This window comes from Mustela putorius, unplaced genomic scaffold (genome assembly GCF_011764305.1).
Source record: "Mustela putorius furo isolate JIRA1106 unplaced genomic scaffold, ASM1176430v1.1 tig00000592_pilon_pilon_pilon, whole genome shotgun sequence".
In the NCBI taxonomy this organism is placed as follows: Eukaryota; Metazoa; Chordata; class Mammalia; order Carnivora; family Mustelidae; genus Mustela; species Mustela putorius.
Window position 1 is genome coordinate 640,193 of NW_025421426.1, and position 19,050 is coordinate 659,242.

General features: G+C 45.6%; 1 protein-coding gene across 2 annotated transcripts; it reads left to right on the forward strand.

Annotated features, from left to right (window-relative positions):
• The first annotated feature begins 11 nt into the window (after positions 1–11).
• AURKA (aurora kinase A) lies at positions 12–18,629 on the forward strand. 2 transcript variants are annotated; one of them, XM_013060178.2, is made up of 9 exons: positions 12–242; positions 4,255–4,301; positions 7,170–7,449; positions 8,723–8,777; positions 10,000–10,191; positions 11,063–11,201; positions 15,030–15,178; positions 17,418–17,592; positions 17,721–18,629. In XM_013060178.2, the coding sequence occupies exons 2-9, from the start codon at positions 4,260–4,262 to the stop codon at positions 17,904–17,906; spliced, it is 1,218 nt and encodes a 405-aa protein (XP_012915632.1). In that variant the 5' UTR covers positions 12–242; positions 4,255–4,259; the 3' UTR covers positions 17,907–18,629. The 2 variants fall into 2 exon arrangements, with proteins under 2 accessions (XP_012915632.1, XP_004759944.1); XM_004759887.3 differs by having other exon boundaries at positions 12–233.
• Positions 18,630–19,050: the final 421 nt, after the last annotated feature.

Sequence of the window (19,050 nt, forward strand, 5' to 3'; positions counted from 1 at the left end):
AAGTGCGCCTGCGCGCTGTCACCGCCTTGGATGTGACTCAAGCCGTCGGGTTGGCTGTGAACCAATCGAAAGGCAGCGCCTCTCTGGCCCAGGCCAATCAGCTTTCAGATCAGAGGGTTTAACTCTTATTTAAAATGAAGACTTTGAATCTTAACGGCTGAGCTCCAAGGAGCACTCGGCTGCCTCGGGTCGGAGGCAGGAGCCGACGAGTTCGTAGACCCCGGGACAGCTCTGTGAGACGGGTGGGCGAGGGCGGCGGGCCTGGGTGGATGTTCAGCGGGCGGCGGAACGGGTGGGAAGGAAGAAGGCGGTGGGGCTGCGGGGCCCGCGGGGAAGAGTGGAGGCGAGGCCTCCCTTGGTGACTCCGTCGCCACTTTGGTGCTCCTCTGTCCTCCTCAGCCCTCCTGTTCCTCTCCCTGCCCCTCTCCCTGCCCCCCCCCACCCCGTGCTTTCCCAGCTCTGTCCCCTCTCCTTCCGGGTCCTGGGGCACCCGGTTAGATGCCGCTTGGTGTTTACTAAACACCCGCGGTGCATGGGGTTGTTGGGGGCCTTGGGGGTGGGGTGCTTTCTGATGGGCTTCTCGTATTCGGTGAGCACCTGGGTAAGAAAAAAATAGGAGGGCTTTTGCTCTGCGGTAGTTTGTGTTCTAGCGGGGGTGGGGCGCCAGACGACGAACTGACCCGAGAACTTGCAAAAGAAAACCGTAGTGTGGCTTACCGGGGGCTCGGTTGGGTAGAATAGCCAGGCGGGACCCTCAAGGGGATGAATGGATGGAGGAGGGGTGAATAAATGAAAACTTCCTCCAAGAGGCTTTCTTTGGGGCGGTGCTTCTCAAACTGCAGATCTTGGACCGCGTTTAACGGGATTCCTAAGGGTCCTTGTGAAAAATGTAGACCCAGCTAATGAATCACAAGAGCTTGGGCATAGAGGACTCAGGTGTCTGTAGTTTGTCAGGTTTCCCAGGTGATTCTGATGTTTCGTGGACAACCAGTGATCAAGGCCAAGGCGTACTAGACGTCTGGGGATGTTAAAATGCAGAATCTGATTAATTAGGTCTGTGGTTGGGCCTCAAAGTCTCCATTTCTAACAAATGCCCTCCAGGAGTAGATGGAGCTACTGCCCTAAACTTTCAAGGGTTCGTCCTCTCTCCTTACCCTTTCTTGTTCTTTGAATTAAATGCTTCTCAGCCACATACTCATTCCCATTCTCCTCTGAGTCTGTGCAGACACTAGCAGGTTTGGTGAAGAAAAAGTCGAAATGCACAGTGCTGTACAATCTTTAACAGTTTCCTGTTCAGAATAGTAGGATATGTGGTTTGAGTTGCAGGGATCTTGTGAAGGTCATTGGGTCATGTGACCCTGGCTGTGCACTGGAATCATTTGAGAAACAGTTTTCCTGGGGCTCTCCAGAATCTGTGGATCAGAATCTTACTCCATTCTCTTTTTTTATTATTCATCTCCCTGAGAGGGTAAACGATATTCAGTTGGGGCAAATATCTAGCTTTTGTGGAAGACTATTGAATGAATGTCTTTAAGCCTGTGTGATCTCATTAGTCTGCTGCTTGTGATCGTTCGGGAGAGTGAAGAAAGCATAAGTGCGTATGTGAAATTAATGTTTGCGTAACACAAGCTTGTAACTCCTTTTTCCTTTCTGTCATTTCTCCTAACCCGTTTGATATAAAGACTCCTTGCTCTGTAGCTGTCGGTCCATCTTCAGGGCAGAGTTATTTGCTTATTTGTGAAATGGATGTGAAAGTGTGTGTGTGGGGGGGTACATTTTCTGATTGGATTATAGAATTAGAGAACACCTGGGTAGGAAAAATACAGAGAGGTTTCTGTTTTCTTGGAGTTTATGTTCTACCTACTTGATAGGTTGCTGTGTCTGATTCACAGTATGGGCTTAGTAAGTGCTATAAACTATTTGCATTATTGATGTGCTTTCTTAATGGATTAACTCATTTCCCAAACACTGGTATAGGAACTGTGCAGACATGTTCTGAGGAGGCAACATAAACAAAATGGGACTAAGCTCTCACTCTCATGATGGAGCTTACAAGTACAAGCAATGTTATGTTAGATGTTAAGTAAGGGCTATGAAGAAAATAAAAGCAAGATGGTCAGAAAGGCAACATTTCAGCATAGACTTGACTGTAATGAAGGAGCAAGCCACACTTCTATTTGAGGGAAGAGCCAAATGGGTAGAGAGAACAGGAAATACAAAGGCCCTGTGGCAGGGGACTGCTTTGAGGAAAGAAAGAAGGCCTGTATGGCTGGTGTGCAATAGACAAGAGGAGATAAGGCAAAAATGGTGGTCTGGGTCCATACTCTATGAGACTCTACGCCTGTCTATGCAAGTAGGATTTTGAATTTGCATTGAGGGTCCATGAGGGGCATCCAAACCAAGGAACTGACCAACATAGCTGACTTAGTAGTGTTGTGCATGGACTATAATGGGCAAGGGTGGAAGCGGAGTGACCACGGGGAGCTTGTTGCAAAGAATTGAAGGGAGAGAGCATTGGTTTGATCAGATGGTAGTATTAAAGGTGCTGAGCAGTGATTTTTTTCAATGTAGAGCCGACAAGATATGCTGATGGATTAGATGTGGGGTTTGAGAGAGAACCGTGTAAAAGACTGTGAACTGAGCAACCGGCAGGCTGGGCTTGCCAGGAACTGAGATGGGGAACTGAGATGGGGACGTCCGCAAGAACAGGGTGGGAGAGATGGGGTAGGGAGGGAGCAGGAGTTCAGTTGAGACATTTTAAAATTGAGGGATCTCCGATTAAAGGTGAAGGTGTTTCCTAGGTGGTAGGAGTTCAGGGGAGAGTTCTGGGCTAGAGGTGGAAGTCTGGAGGTCCTGAGCCTCTGAATGTTTTTGAGGGCCAGGAGACTGGATGAGATCCTGTAGGGAGTGAGGACAGCTGCAAAAGAAAGTGTCTCTGGGCCCGAGCTCAGGCTGCTCCTGAGAGCAGAGGGGAAGAAAAGCCAGAAGGAGGAGGAGGTTCTTTCCTGATGTGCTGGGATTGAGGTGTTTGACAGGCCTTTTTGGGGAATGCTGAGCAGGTAGGTAGGAGTCTGGCGGTCGTAGGAGAGGTTAGAGTAGAAGATGTAAATTCATATCATCTTAAAGATTGTTTAGAGCCCTGGTGCTGGATGAGGGACCCTAGGAAGGGTGGGGATGGAGAAGTGGGGTCAAAGGACTCATTCTGAGTCACCCCCAGACTTTCAGGTTGGCAGAAGAGAGGCTGATGGAGCGAAGGAGGTTGCAGTAGGGCAGCTGGTGGTGTGGGGGACCTCCCTGCAAGCTAGCAGAGGTTGGGAGTGGGAAAAGAGCCACCCAGTCAAACGCTGCTGGGGGACACCAGTTTGGTGACGCTAGAGGTCAGTCATGAGCCAGACAGAATCATGGGGGAGGGCCAGTGGCTGAGAGGAATGGTGGATGTGGTGAGTGTGGATGACTGTTCTGGAGCTTTAGTGTTGAAGGGTGAGGGCGAAGATGCTGTCCTCGCCGGAATCTGTTACGGGGAAGAGAGGATCTGCCTTTTTAAAAAATATTTATTTATTTGACAGAGAGATCACAAGCAGGCAGAGAGAGAGAGGGAAGCAGTCTTCCCACTGAGCAGAGAGCCTGATGCGGGGCTCAGTTCCAAGACCCTGAGATCATGACCTGAGCCGAAGGCAGAGCCTTAACCCACTGAGCCACCCAGGCGCTCTGTGAGGACTTGTTTTTATTTTATTATTTTATCTTTTTAAAAGATTTTATTTATTTATTTGACCGACAGAGATCACAAGTAGGCAGAGAGGCAGGCAGAGAGAGAGAGAGAGAGAGGAGGAAGCAGGCTCCCTGCTGAGCAGAGAGCCCGATGTGGGGCTTGATCCCAGGACTCTGAGATCATGACCTGAGCCGAAGGCAGAGGCCTAATCCATTGTGCCACCCAGGTGCCCCAAGGACCTGCTTTTAAAAGGCAGCAGGGTTGGAAGGAGGCTCCCCACTGACGGATGTAGTCCTTTAGAGACGAGCTGGTGGAGCGGGAGGACCCAGGGAGGGGAGGCGGTGTAGGCTGGAGGCCTCACACCTGTCCCTTATGTCACTCAAGAAAACAAGGCTCCCTTGCTAGCTTCATTTGGACAAAGAAAAAGTATGAAATTCTGTATTGTGGAAGCTTTTTTCATCAGGAACTATAACCGTGATCTAGCATAACAGCATTTGGAAGCATGAGGATTTGTATAAATTAAAGGTGGTTCTTTTTCTTTTCAGGCATCATGGACAGATCTAAAGAGAATTGCATTGCGGGGCCTCTGAAGGTAAATTGAATAATCTGTAATCTCGATCAATTTATAAAACCCAAGAGGTTGGTTTTATATCTGGAATTCCTTTTACTTTTACTTTGGATTGTAACTTTAGAACTCTCTACTCCATTACTGGATGTCAGTCCCTTTTCTTGGCATTCAATACTTTTTTGTGGATTGTCACTGTAGCTTTTATTTTGTTCTGCTTTGTCTTCTAGCTAGCTGTTTAAGTATCTGTATCCCTGCATTATGTGGAGGATAACACTGTACACAACAGGTGCACAATACCTGCCTGTGCTTCCTTGCTTGCCAGAAATGAAATTGCTTTGCCCTAGTTTGTTCTGGGCAGCATTCGGGGAATGGTAAGCTCAGAGGCCGTCAGGCTGCGTTGTAGTGAACATTTCCTGGGTGCCCACTTTAAGCCAGATGCTGTGTCAGATGCAGAGATGATTACATGGTGAAAAGCACATGGTCTTTCACACTGAGGAACTTAGCCCTTTTGGGGAGTTATGTGAGCCAGTACACGCCTTCCCAAAATATGTGTAAATGAACAGACCTGAGTAGTTCTGCCAAGGGGTGCTCAGTACACATTGGGCTATGTTGGAACCCAGGAAGGCTTCACCTAGGAAAGACCCCGGGCTTTAGTGAGTATTTGTGGAGCAGCTGGGTAAATGAGTCTTTATAGAAACATCTTTAATGTAAACAATCCCCAGATTTTATTCCTTCTAGGAAGTCAGCATAAAAACATAAATCTTCTTGATTTGTGTGTTGGTGGGGGGTGGTTTCTTTTTTTTTTTTTCTTTTTTTTTTTTTTTTTAAAGATTTTATTTATTTATTTGAGAGAGAGACAGTGAGAGAGAACATGAGCGAGGAGAAGGTCAGAGGGAGAAGCAGACTCCCCATGGAGCTGGGAGCCCGATGTGGGACTCGATCCCGGGACTCCAGGATCATGACCTGAGCCGAAGGCAGTCGTCCAACCAACTGAGCCACCCAGGCGCCCGTGTGGGTGGTTTCTTGTTTGTAGAAGTTTTTCTCTTCTTTAATTTTTTTGTTTGTGTGTGTGTGTGTGTGTGTGTGCGCGCGCGCATGTTTGTGTGTGGTTTTTTTTTTGTTGGTGGTGGTGGTTTTCTTTTTTTGAGTGAGCATGCATGAGCAGGGTGTGGGAGGTGGTGGGAGAAGAGGGAGAGAGAGAATCTTCGGCAGGTTCCACACTCAGTGCCGAGCCTGACCTGGGGCTCCGTATCTGGACCTCCTGAGATTACTGGAGCGGGAGCCAGGAGTTGGATGTCCAACCTACTGAGCGACCCACATGCCCTATTTTTCACTTTTGGAGGAACCTCCATACTGTTTTCCACAGTGGCTGCCCGAGTTTGCATTCCCACCAACAGTGCACGAATGTTCCTTTTCTGCCACATCTTCGCCAGCACTTGTTTCTTGTGTTTTTGATTTTAGCCATTCTGACAGGTATGAGAAGTTTTCATTTTCAAATAAATGGATACGTAACCTTTTTTTTTTTTTTTTACTGGCTGGAAGTCTAAAATAACCAATCAGAAAAAGGCTAACTTGAGTCCTTATACTTGATTCTCAATTCCTATGATAAAGCTCATTTTATTTTTTATTTTTTAAAAGGTTTTATATAGATATATATGAGAGCCTGTGAGTGAGCACATGTACACCAATAGGGGGAGGGGCAGAGGGAAAAGGAGAAGCAGGCTCCCCGCTGAGCAGGGACAGCCCCCCTCCATGCTGGCTGATCCCAGGACTCTGGGATCATGACCTGAGCCACCCAGGCGCCCCTGATAAAGATCATTTAAAAAAAACTGCTCTGTGTGAAGTGTTTGTCACTGCCTGAATGTCTGCTGTGTTTTGGAGGTTGCTAATTCCAGGAGTAACTGACTTTTTACTTGGAAGTTGGAAACCATCTCTTATGAGGCGCTCTGAGGCTTTCCTTGCCAGCATTGTTCCCCCGTTTGTGAGGAAATTTCCTCCATTGAAGTTTACTTTGATTAGTTGAAGGTCTTAGAATCTAACGATATTTTAAGCTCGTGATCCCCTACTTACAGGCATGTAAATAGGATATTTTGGCATAACTTTTCGAAGAACCCATTTATTTCCTCTTTGCCATAACTCTTTTGGCTCAGACCTATTTTGTAAGTACTTGGACGATGAAACATTAGGAAATAATTAATAGTAGTTAAGTATTTTGTGTAAAATCAGGTAAATGCAAAAACTCAGATTTTTATTTTTTTAAAGATTTTATTTGACAGAGAGAGAGCGTACAAGTAGTGGGGGAGCAGCAGGCAGAGGGAGAAGCAGGCGCCTTGCTGAGTGGGGAGCCCGAGGTGGGGCTCGAACCCAGGACCCTGAGATCGTAACCTGAGCAGAAGGCAGATGCTTAACCACCCAGGCGCCTTTCAGACTGTCTTCTGAAACCTAACCACTGATGAATATTTTGACATATTTCTTTGTCTTTTTTTCTAAATATCTGTATGGTATCGCCAAAGAAATTTTATGGAATTGGGATTTTTGGTATAAAGTTTCTGTGTTGTAGCTTTTTGGTAAGTAATAATTTCTGAGTCATTGAGAATTCTTGATAAGTGTTTGATGTCTCACTCTTCAGATGGAAGTTGAGTAAATGAAGAGTTATTTATAGGAGCGTGGTTTTAGGGGTGGGGTGTTGGGGTGGGTGGGCGGCACCCTTAATACTCCTTTCAGCTGTATATTAACCAAATCCTCTGGGAGTGCTGATGCAAGTAGCTTTCCCCTTCCATGGATTATCAGTGACCTTCAATATTTTGTTATACTAGAAGACAGACTTTGCAAAATTGTCAAAATACTCAGCTTTTGTTCATGAAGACATGAAATTTTTCCCTCCTAACCTAGGCCACGATTGCACTCGGTGATGGTCCAAAACGTGTTCCGGTGACTCAGCAAATTCCTCCTCCAAATCCGTTATCTGCAAATACTGGCCAAGCCCAGCGGGTCTTGTGTCCTTCAAACTCCTCCCAGCGGATTCCTCCACAAGCACAAAAGCTCGTCTCCAGCCATAAACCGGTTCAGAATCTGAAGCAGAAGCAATTGCAGGCAACCAGTGTCCCTCGTCCTGTCTCTAGGCCACAGAATAATACTCAAAAGAAGGAGCAGCCATCATCATCAGCCCCTGGTAAATCAGCTTTCAAGACTTCTATTGGATAGTTACTCTTCATCTTAGTTGCTTAAATAAAGGGGGTGTGAGTGGGCAGGTTGCATTTTCTGTCTGGAGCCCTCCCATGTACTTCATCGTTATCGCGGACGGGAAGAGAATCTGATGTCGGGTTGGAGAGCAGTGTCTCCTGTGCGCCAGCCCCACGCCCAGGATAGAGAGCGGCTTCCTACCCTCCTGTGTGCTTGAGGAACTGAAGAGTTCCGAGGTTGGGCATGGGGAGGGCGGTCAGGGAAGTGGATGGACTTGGACGGACTTACCCAGCCGGGTGAGGTCACGGTAGGCTCTGTGGCTGTGTCGCGGAGTGGGGCGTCAGCCCCTGCGAATGGGGAAATTGCTGAAAGGTTTTTGAGCAGAGGAGGGGCTGGCCTTTCAGAAAGAGGCTTCCTCTGGACGCCTGGAATGACGGGGAAGGTCCTAGCACTGCACTGCAGGGTGGCTGACAGGAGGCGGGCTGGTGGGGGTTCGGTCAAAGCCTGCAGCGGCCTCAGCCGGGTTCAGCAGGGAGGGTAGTCCCGGGGATCATTTACCAGCTTTGTAGATGGGGCCGTGTTTTGGGTCGGCATCATACTGTTCGCACGTGGACTTCTGGCGAGCGTGCTCCTTGAGGGGCAGACTTTGGATGCTGGGCACTCAGTGCCTGAGTTTTTAAAGTGCAGCTGGACACCAGGTGAAGAATGTCCAAAGCATTAAAGGCTTAGCAGGAAATTTCAGGCTGCATGGCTTTTTTTGTTTTCTTTTTTTTAAAAAGATTATTTATTTATTTATTTATTTGACACAGAGAGAGAGAGAGAGGTCACAAGTAGGCAGAGAGGCAGGCAGAGAGAGAGAGGGGGAAGCAGGCTCCCCGCCGAGCGAGATGCAGGGCTTGATCCCAGGACCCTGAGATCATGACCCAAGCCGAAGGCAGAGGCTTAACCTGCTGAGCCACCCAGGCGCCCCCGAATCTGCATAGTCTTAAATCTTGAAATTATCAGAGGGCCTAGCTGTATATGTATCTGCTCATCTTTACTTCAGAAATCTATAAAGACTTTACCTGGTATGAGTCAGGTTATGGAGTGATAATCTTTTTTCTATAAAGAAAACTAAAAATAGCCCAGACTGACCGTTCTGGGCATACCATTAATATTTTGGTGACCATTCTTCATTTCTGTTCATGGGATTTTAATTCTTACAGTTATTCTAAAATAATTGTAGTTATTCTAAAAATGGATTTTTAATTTATTCTACATAGGAAGTAATTCTGAAAAGGAACTGGCAACAAAACAGAAAAGTGAAGAATCAAAAAAGTAAGCTTTATCTTACTTACAAAGTTCTGTGCTATCATTTTAGTAGAATACACCATTGCAAGTTTAATTATGGGAACATGTTTAAAAAGGTCTTTATATTTTCACTCAGAAAATAAAAATGTTTCTAAATTCTAAACTTGCAAAAAAAAAAAAAAGGAATTTTAATGATGTTTACTAGGGACTCAAGCTTAGCTTTTCTTATTGCTTTCCAAATTTAGAAAAGAACCTGTATGAATTTGTTACAGAAATGTGTAAAATAAGTTTCTCTACCCTCAGAAGTAACCACTACAGATAGTTTAGGTATGTTTTTATATTTCTATTCTTATACAAAAGAGCAAGTTTGTTAAACAAAAGGCATTTTTTTTCTTCATGTTGCAAAACTATGACACATGTATATGTGACTCTGAATAATTGTGACAGTATCAATTGAATTATTCTTTATAATATCTTCCCCAGATATTTTACAAAAGTCTGCTCTCAATTTCTGAACTGTTTCTTTTTTTTTTTTTAAAGATTTTATTTATTTATTTGACAGAGAGAGATCACAAGTAGGCAGAGAGAGAGGAGGAAGCAGGCTCCCTGTCGAGCAGAGAGCCCGATCTGAACTGTTTAGACTCTAGAATGTAGAATGTAATTTCTAGAATGGAGGAGGAGGAGGAGCCAAGAATGAACCCACAGGCTTTTGTACTTTAGCTGCCTATGATAGCAGCTTTCTGAGAATCTAAATCCAGGGGTTCTCACCTCACCGCCCTGTAGGATCCAACCCCCTTGATTCATCCACCCCAGATTCTCCACCCCAGAGAGCTTAGCTTCTCTGGAATAGAAGAGGAGGCTGTGTTTAGTCTTTGAGAGACCCACAGACAGATCTGAAGACTTCCTCCAGTTATTACCAAACCTTTTCTGTGATCTTCAGTGCTGGTGGTAATGGGTCTGTAATTCAGAGTGTAGTAGTGCCTTGGGACACTTTGCATTAGTGCTTTAGCTCTAAAAGTCCAGATTGTTCCTTGTCACAGACTCCTACAATCATTGGCAAGTGAGGGAGTGGGGGTTTCAAGTTGGTGGAGACTCACACAGAGTGGTTCTTGGATTGGTTCTTGCCAAGGTACATATTAAGTATGACTTCAAATATAAAATTATTGATAGGTATATCTAGAACTCCTTAATAAATTGTTAGAAAAGATTTTTTTTCTTCATATTTTAAAATGTTCACATTTTTTCCTAGAAGGCAATGGGCTTTGGAAGATTTTGAAATCGGCCGTCCCCTGGGGAAAGGAAAGTTTGGCAATGTTTACTTGGCGAGGGAAAAACAAAGCAAGTTTATCCTGGCTCTTAAAGTATTATTTAAGGCTCAACTGGAGAAAGCAGGAGTTGAGCATCAGCTGAGAAGAGAAGTAGAAATACAGTCCCACCTCAGGTGAGTTTCCAGATTGATGTTCCAAAGCGTGTGGTGCAGAATTTAGGCACTGAGAGTTAGTGATGGCAGCCTGCTCCGTAGGACTGCAGAGTGTGATTTAATTGGTCATTTTTTAAGAATTTATCTAGACAAGTGTGGTCCTTAAAAATCCCTTTTATTTACGTTTTATTTACATTTATGCTTTGTTAATGAATTATGTACATGTGTAGCCAAGTTTGTGTGTGTGTGCGCGCATATGCGTAATGAAGGGGAGTGAGAACTTCTGAGCTCTAAGCAGAGGTTGCAGACTGGCAGCCTCTGCAGGCGGACTTTGGCCAGTGGGTCTTTTTTTTCTCTCTTTTTTTTTGCTTTCACTATTTTTTGCAGACTTGAATCAGTCGTTAATACTGACAAATCTGCCCGCATCATGCCTGTATCTTTCCCTGGCAGCCGCTGGCAGGAGCTGAAGGCTGTGGTCCTGGGCCGTGTTCTCAGCTGCCCAAGTCCTCAGCTGAACATGGCTTTGAAGTTGTGTCTTCTAGTGTTTGGGGATCAAAATGCTGTGGGAATACCATGTCTCTCTTTCTCTAATGTGCAAAGAATTAACATTTAGCTGAGTTTTTCCTCCAAAGAATAAAGATGGTCTGAAGGAAGGAAATCGTCTTAACTAAACCCAAGGTCCATTAATACCTTGTAATGTTTGTCACTGACTGCAGATGTACTTGTTTTTTTTCCCTGATTCTCAAATCAGGTGGGGGGTATGTGTCAGGGGAGGAATCTGTGTCCAGGACCAATTTTCATTAGTTTTACATGAGAGGGTTGGTTAGTAGTTAGTACAGATTTTTGGATCTTTTCCAGAACCAGGCGTTAAAGCATGCATCCTTTGTTGCAGGCATCCAAACATCCTCAGACTGTATGGCTATTTCCATGATGCCACCAGAGTTTACCTAATTCTAGAATATGCACCTCTCGGAGCGGTCTACAGAGAACTTCAGAAACTGTCGAAGTTTGATGAGCAGAGAACTGCTACTGTAAGTTTTCATTTATTGTCCCGACTAATTCTGTTTACTCTGTTCCTGTGCTACGTAACAGTGTGTCCAGCGGCTTAAGGGAGCCTAATGGGGTCAGGTATTTGAGTGAAGGAATGAGAGTACCGTAGTTGTACCCTAAGTATGGGTAAACTCGGGTACCAGGTGAAATACTGGGGCTGGTTTGTGTCTACAGCTGCTTTTTGTGGAAACGTATATATGAATAGTTGCCCTCTTTTTAAAAAACAATTTATTTTAGAATAGTTTTGGATTTCAAGAATGTGGAGATAGTGCAGACTTCTTTTCTCTTGTTCATTGTCCATTAGTGTGGTCCCTACTAGAAACCTGGCTTATGGCTGGGGCTCTTGGCTTTGGTGACCTGGCTGAGGTGTCACACTCGTTAGATTTCTCTGCTGGCAAGTTATTCTTTCTGTCTTTCCATGCTGTGCCGTGCTCTGTCCCGCCGACACTGAAGAAGGAACGTGGCTTGATCCCACCCCCACGTCTGTCGCGTACATCATGTAGGGTTCTTGTGCCTTAGATTGGTCTGTTCTCATTTACTCCGTCATTTGTTAATGTGGACTCATGGCTATTCTAAACTTCGAGTTATAATCTCATACTCTTTGATTTTGCTGGTCAAATTGTTCGAGTTTTGGCCTTTGGCATCCCTTTCACATGGTCCCTGTTTTAGGTTTTTTTGTCTTACCCCCAACATTGTTCCTTTTATCGAAAAGTGTTATTAGAAACCAAGATCTGGGAGCTAGATCTGCTCATTGCTGCTGGAGTGTCCTTCTGTCTAGGCCCTCAGCAGACAGAACAGGGACATATATGTGTATACGAATCTGTATATATTCACATATCTGTATTTTTATCCATTTGTATCTACATTAAGCAAAACATGAGTCCGGTGCCATGTGGCTCATTCTACCCTCTTCCCCTTATTTATCTGTAGCCTCCCATTCCAACCTTGAAAAATCTAGATCCTACCAGCCACCAACCATTTAATTATTCAGTTCCTATGTATATGGGTGGTGGTATCAGAATGATGAGCTAGTTAGCCCGGGGCGGGGCAGGGGGGACAACTCTAAGCCTTGAAGGGTCACCTGTGTCCTTCAGTGGGCATAGGGCGCGGTCACGGGAGCTCACTTGTTATTGCCGAAGAACTCTGCAGCACGATGTAGTTTGGTTCACGTTGAAGGTTATCTTGGTCACTTCCAGTCACTGGTGATCATGAATAAAGCCGCACTGAGCATCTGCATGCGTGTTTTTGTGGGACGTAAGTTTTCAACAGATTGGAAAACTGGCTTGTGAGTAAGATGATGTGTAGCTTTGTAAAAACAAAAAACCAAAAAACCTGTTAAACTGAAGGCAGACCATCTTTGCGTCCCCCCCATGCATGTTTTCCTGTTCCTCCTCCTCCACTAGTGACCGGTGTTGTCAGTGTTCTGGATCGCAGTCATTCTCATCGGTGTGCATGGGACCTCATTTTAATTTGCAGTTCTCTACTGACCAAAGATGAACATCTTTTCATGTGCTTATGTGCCATCTGTATATCATCTTTGAGGTCTCTGTCCGATTTTTTGTCCATTTTCAATTGGGTTTTTGGTCGTCTTGAGTTTTAAGAGTTCTTGTATATTTTGGAGACAAGTCCTTTATCACATGTGTTTAAAGCTTCTCTCCCTGCCTATGGCTTGTCTTTTCATTCTCTTACCTGGATCTAATCTTAAAGTCCAACATAAGCAGGTTTTTGTTTTGGGATTTTATTTTTTCCCCTGTGGATTGCACTGCTTTATTTGAGTGAAATTACTTGTTTGAAGAAATAGAGAGTCTGGGCAGTTCTTAGTTGAACTGATAGCTGATTGTTCTGGGTAGTATGGACACTCAGTTGCTTTTTTGGCATTGGTTTAAATGGCATTACTTTCAGGTGGTTATACTTTTGAAATCATAGCTTTATTGGTGAATGACCCTTTGGTCTTGTCTCAGCAATAAGACATTTTAAACTCAAGGGACATCTGGGTGGCTGAGTTGGTTAAGCGTCTGCCTTCTGCTTCGGTCATGATCCCAGGGTACTGGGTTCGAGTCCCATGTCAGGCTCCTTGCTCAGCGGGGAGCCTGCTTCTCCCTCTGCCTGCTGTGCCCCCTGCTAGTGCTCTTTCTCTCCCTCTCTGACAAATAAATAAATAAAATCTTAAAAAAAGTCCTTTTAAACTTAAGCATTTGCTTTTTAGCTAAGTAGAAATAGATTCATTTTACTTTTCAAATATTAGCTAACCTAATTACTTGTCTTATTTAATTGGCAGTTAATACTTACACTACTACTACCTTTTGTTTAATCCAGATGGAGTTTATGTTGATATAAGCACATAGTTATTGGAAAGGAAACTTGGTTGGTTGGTTCATTCATTCTTTCTTAAGATGATTTATTTGACAGAGACCTTGAGAGAGGGAATACATGCTGAGAGAGTGGGAGAGGGAGAAGCAGGCTCTCTGCTAAGCAGGGAGCCTGATGTGGGGCTCTTTCCCAGAACCCTAAGATCATGACCTGAGCCAAAGGCAGACACTTAATGACTGAGCCACCCAGGTGCCCAGTTTGGTTCTTTCTAGATTGCCTAGTAGTTAGAATGAATATTTATTTATATACTCCTGTTTCCCTTTTCTGATTAATTCAAATAGAACTAACTGTAGAGAAATATTAGGGACTTTTACACATAGTCACAGTCTGATAAGGGAGGTAGATGCTGGAGAGCTCTAACACCAGCTTTTTTTTTTTTTTTTTTTTTTTTTAAGATTTTATTTACTTATTTGAGAGAGAGCATAAAAGTAAGAGATCACAGGGACACCTGGGTGGCTCAGTTGGTTAAGCAGCTGCCTTCGGATCAGGTCATGATCCCGGCGTCCTGGGATCGAGTCCCACATCGGGCTCCTTGCTCCTGGAGGAGCCTGCTTCTCCCTCTGACTCTGCCTGCCACTCTGTCTGCCTGTGCTCGCTCTCTCTCTCTCTCTCTGACGAGATAAATTAAAAAAAAAAAAAAAAAGGTAAGAGAGCACAAGCAGGGGGAGTGGCAGAGGGAGAAGCAGAAGCAGGCTTCCCTCTTAGCAGGGATACCATAAGGGACTCCATCCCAGGACCCCAAGATCACAACCCGAGCTGAAGGCCGATGCTTAACCAACTGAGCCACCCAGTCTGCCCCTGATCTTGGTTTTAAAATGGGAATTGACTACTTGTCAAGTTTAAAAAAAAAAAATTTTTTTTTAATTGTTTATATGTCCGACTCCCTGGTTTGTGCCAGTTTCTCAGTATTATCATAATTCATTGTTATTAGGCCATAAATTGCCATGTGGTGATGAATTCTAGCTTATCAGTTTTTCCCTCTTCCTTCAGTATCCTGTCTGCTGTATTAGCAAATAAATAACTTAGTATAGGATAAATAGTGTTTTATGCTAAACAATAATTTGATTCAAAAAAATTTTTTTTATTTAAGAGTCATCAATTGTTGGGGCGCCTGGGTGGCTCAGTGGATTAAAATCTCTGTCTTCAGCTCAGGTCAGGATCTCAGGGACCTGGGATCAAGCCCCACGTCGGGCTCTCTGCTTATCGGGGAGCCTGCTTCCTCCTCTCTCTCTGCCTGCCTCTCTGACTACTTGTGATCTGTCTGTCAAATAAATAAAAATCTTTAAAAAAAAAAAGTCATCAATTGTTTCTAGCTTTTGCCTCAGAATTTACAAAACCTGTTAAATCTATGTTGGGCTTCCTTTCAGAAGAGATGTCTAAAATTGTGTCACATAAAATGTAAGATACAGACTTTCCATACTTTTTTATTTTTAAAATAGTATATCACAGAGTTGGCAGATGCCCTGTCTTACTGTCACTCAAAGAGAGTCATTCATAGAGACATTAAGCCAGAGAACCTACTCCTTGGATCGGCTGGAGAGCTTAAGATCGCAGACTTCGGGTGGTCGGTACACGCCCCATCCTCCAGGTACGTACCTTTACAGGTGGAACTTACTTACTTTAGTTAGCAAAAGCCCTGGGGACTTTCAGGAGCTAAATAGAAAAACACTTGAGCATAGATATGTGCATTCGGGGCAGGTAACTGACTGCACATGCTTTGAAGTAACTTGGGCCCAATAGAAGTGTCTTTGAGAATTCTGCAACTATTTTGAGGCTGTTTAATGTGTCCTAGGCCTGGGTTAAAGATGTTGAATGTCTTTAGAAGCTAATGAAGGGGGCCTGTGTGAGGAGTACATGACCACGGAAGTGCAGGATGTGTGTAGGGGGTGATGACTGTAGCGGTGGGAAGGGGAGACTCTGCTACTTCCTGGACAGACCAGTTCTGGGGGCAGCAGCACACACACAGCTAGAACTGAGAGCACAGTTCTCTGGGGGAATTTCCAAAACCAAATTAGTTTGGATAGAACTTTCAGGGTGGTGGTGAGGATTCTCTGTGGTTTGCCTTTGTCAACAGCAGAGTCCTTTCGTGTCCCCTCTTAACAGAGTGAGAAATCTAATGAAACAATTTAAATCTTACCTTTGCAAACAAGAGCTAAAACACTGTTTTAGTTTAATTTGGGTTTGATTAAGCTTTTGAGGCCTTGTGAGGTAGAACATTAGAAACACAACATGCATGTAGATGCTCACCTCACCCCACCTCCCCCGACGTGAGCAACCATGAGAGCTCCCGGGTGTGGTGGTGCTTGAGACCCTCCGACTCGGGCCATTTCCGCCATCTCCGTGGTGCTGCGGGGATAGAGGTCTGGAGACGCAGCGCCTTCATCCCAGGCCGCGGGTCACCACTGAGCTCAGTGCGCTCTTGTGTGCTCTTGGGGTGACAGGCTTGGTGACCAGCCTCAGCATGACCCCCTAGAAGAGGCAACGGCAAAGAATAACTGCTAGGAAACAATGAAACCTACATGGTGTTTGCGCCTAGTTCAATGTGTGCCACCCTCCGCTTACTTCCAGGCTTCGTTGTTAAAAACTCAAACATACAGAAACGCTGAGCTGGTGGTCGGCTGCTCACTGTCCATCCCGTGCCTGCCCTCCGCAGGTGGCCACATTTTGCCATACGTATGGCCGCACAGCCCACTTGCTATATTTGGCAGGGTCTGTTTTTCTGGTGAACCTTCAAAAATAAGTTGCACACCTCATGCTTCCTTCTCTGAGCACTTGAGTATGTATCTCCTAGAAATCAGGACGTTGTCCTTCTAACCACAACCATTGTGACTCCCAAGAAAATTAACTGCCTTGTTAGTATCTGTTCAGCCCATGATTCAGTTTCCCTCGTTGGCCGCAAAATTTTAGAGCTGTTCTTTTAAGTTGGCATCAGCCAAGGTCCATCCGGGTGTTATATTTGATTATGTTTCTTTGGTCTAAGTTTGCACCAGTTGCCCCACAATTTAAAATGGACTTTTCTCACCTAAAATGGTGTTACTTGGTCCTTCATCCTCTGTAATTGCTGAGAATTGGAAGTCGGTCAAAAGGCCTACACAGTGTTTTTGGCAAGAATACCTCATAGGTCACCCCCAAACTGAAGTGTCTCTTTGGTAGAGGCAGCATGTATCAGAGGCCAAAAGCTGGTGCTTCCTCAGTGGCACAGTTTGTAGTTTCTTGTCACTCATGCCTCCTGGCTGTTGAGCTGCCTAGCCTATCTGTAATGTAAAAACAAATCTGGAACTCTAAACTGTATTCACAGAGAATTCTGACGGTTGCTTTTATATAGTAGGGATTCTTGAAGTTTCTCATTTTTTAGATCATTTAAGAAGGTTCTGGAGTTGGACACCTTTGGGGTGTGACTTGGTTGCTAGCTGTGTGATGTTGCATATCTCTCCATCTGTTTTCTATCTAAAATAGGGGATTTATTTTTTTTAAAGACTCATTTATTTTAGAGTGTGTGCACACATGCGAGCCAGCAGGGCAGGGAGGAGCAGAGGGAGAGGGAAAGAAAGAATCTCAAGCAAACTCCCACTAAGCGCGGAGCCCGATGTGGGGCTTGATCTCACGACCCTGAGATCGTGATCTGAGTCGTTGCAATCAAGAGTTGGACACTCAGCTAACTGAGCCACCCAGGCACCCCTCAAACCGGGGATTTACGTGCCTCGTAGCGCAAGATGTGGCCTAGGAGGAGCGCACACTCAATGTTTGTGTCGTTGTGAATGGCGTTTAGCCCCTCTTGTGCTGATAGGAACAGGAGCATACCAAGCTGAGCCTGCCTCTGTTTTTAGGAGAACCACCCTCTGTGGCACCCTGGATTACTTGCCCCCAGAGATGATTGAAGGCCGAATGCATGACGAGAAGGTAGATCTCTGGAGCCTTGGGGTTCTTTGCTATGAATTTCTCGTTGGGAAGCCGCCTTTTGAGGCAAGCACGTACCAAGAGACCTACAAAAGAATATCACGGGTAAGACCTAATGAGAAATGATCCATTGCTTGTGGTAGAATTCTTATCCGCCTTAACTGTGCCTGTGAGCCGGCGAGCCGCACTGGTCTAAAGCCGCGTTTTGTGATTGTCAACTTGTTGTACTCCAGGTTGAATTCACATTCCCTGACTTTGTGCCGGAAGGAGCCAGGGACCTCATTTCAAGACTGTTGAAACATAATCCCAGCCAAAGGCCGACTCTCAAAGAAGTACTAGAACATCCCTGGATCATAGCGAATTCATCAAAACCATCAAGTAGCCAAAAAAGCAAAGAATCAACTAGCAAACAATCTTAAGAATGGTGCACGGGGAGGAATCTGAGAGGCAGGGCTGCCACCTGGTGTCAGCAAGGCCTCCCTGTGCCCAAGGGCACTGCTGACAAGGGCCTACTGAGCAGGCGCTGCCTCAGTCTCCCCACCCAAGAGTCCACTCCAGTGAACACTGTTCTGGAGTGAAAGGAGCCACAGGAATTGTGACAATGTCACTAGTTTCACAACCCGGAAGCGAGGTTCACCTGGAGCCCCTCCCCACAGCCTGGCTGGAGCAAGGCCTCCTTGTGCAGAGGGGACCGGCTCGGGGCCTGACTGCGGGGAGAGTGGCCACATCACCGTGACTCCGTCAGTGACACAGGCGTGCAATAACCTTCTGAGTCCCTTCGTGTGCGTGTAACTTATTGGGTGGCCAAGCCTGGGAAAGCCGTCAGGATGAACATGTGATTCTTTCTTTTAATGTTAAAATAAAGATTTTTGTGTCGACTTCTATCTTCATTTCCGTGGCATCCCTTGAGGACTGTGCTCCGTTCCAACACGTCTGCCAGACACGAGCGGTGAAGACTGGTTAGCGGAGTTCTCCTCGCCCCTGAGACTGTGATACAGAAACGTGTGCTCTGCCCTCATCTTGGGGCTGGCTAGAGCAGGCCTGTCTCAGCTGTTTCTAAATGTTAAAGGGCTTATTTCATGGTTTTGAGGTTTTAATTTTTGTAAAGCACATTAAGTCACCTATAAAATGATTACACTTCATGTTCTCCTGTGTCTAACTTTGAAATGATCATGCATTTGGCAGCTCCTACCCTTTGAAAAATGCCAGGCTGAGCATGGGCCCACTGGGAGGGTGGGAAGGCCCCTCCGTGGAGCTGCCAGGGCTGCAGTTCTGGAGCTGGGCCGGCCTGTGAGCATATCCCCTCTGACAACTGGGGACATGACTTAGTAGGGTAGCCTACCTGATTACCCATCATAATTACCCACGAATTCTGATGGGTAATCAGGTAGGAGAGGCAGCCGGAGGGAGTGGCATCTGAGCCAGACTTGAGGGACAGGGAGGATTGAAAGGGTGGAAGCAGGGAAGGCAAGAGGTCCCCGCAGCCCAGGGAGGGAGCAGTAGGCAACATGGCAGCACAGGGGGCAGGCACGGGGCTGTGAGACTAGGTGGTGGAGGGGGAAC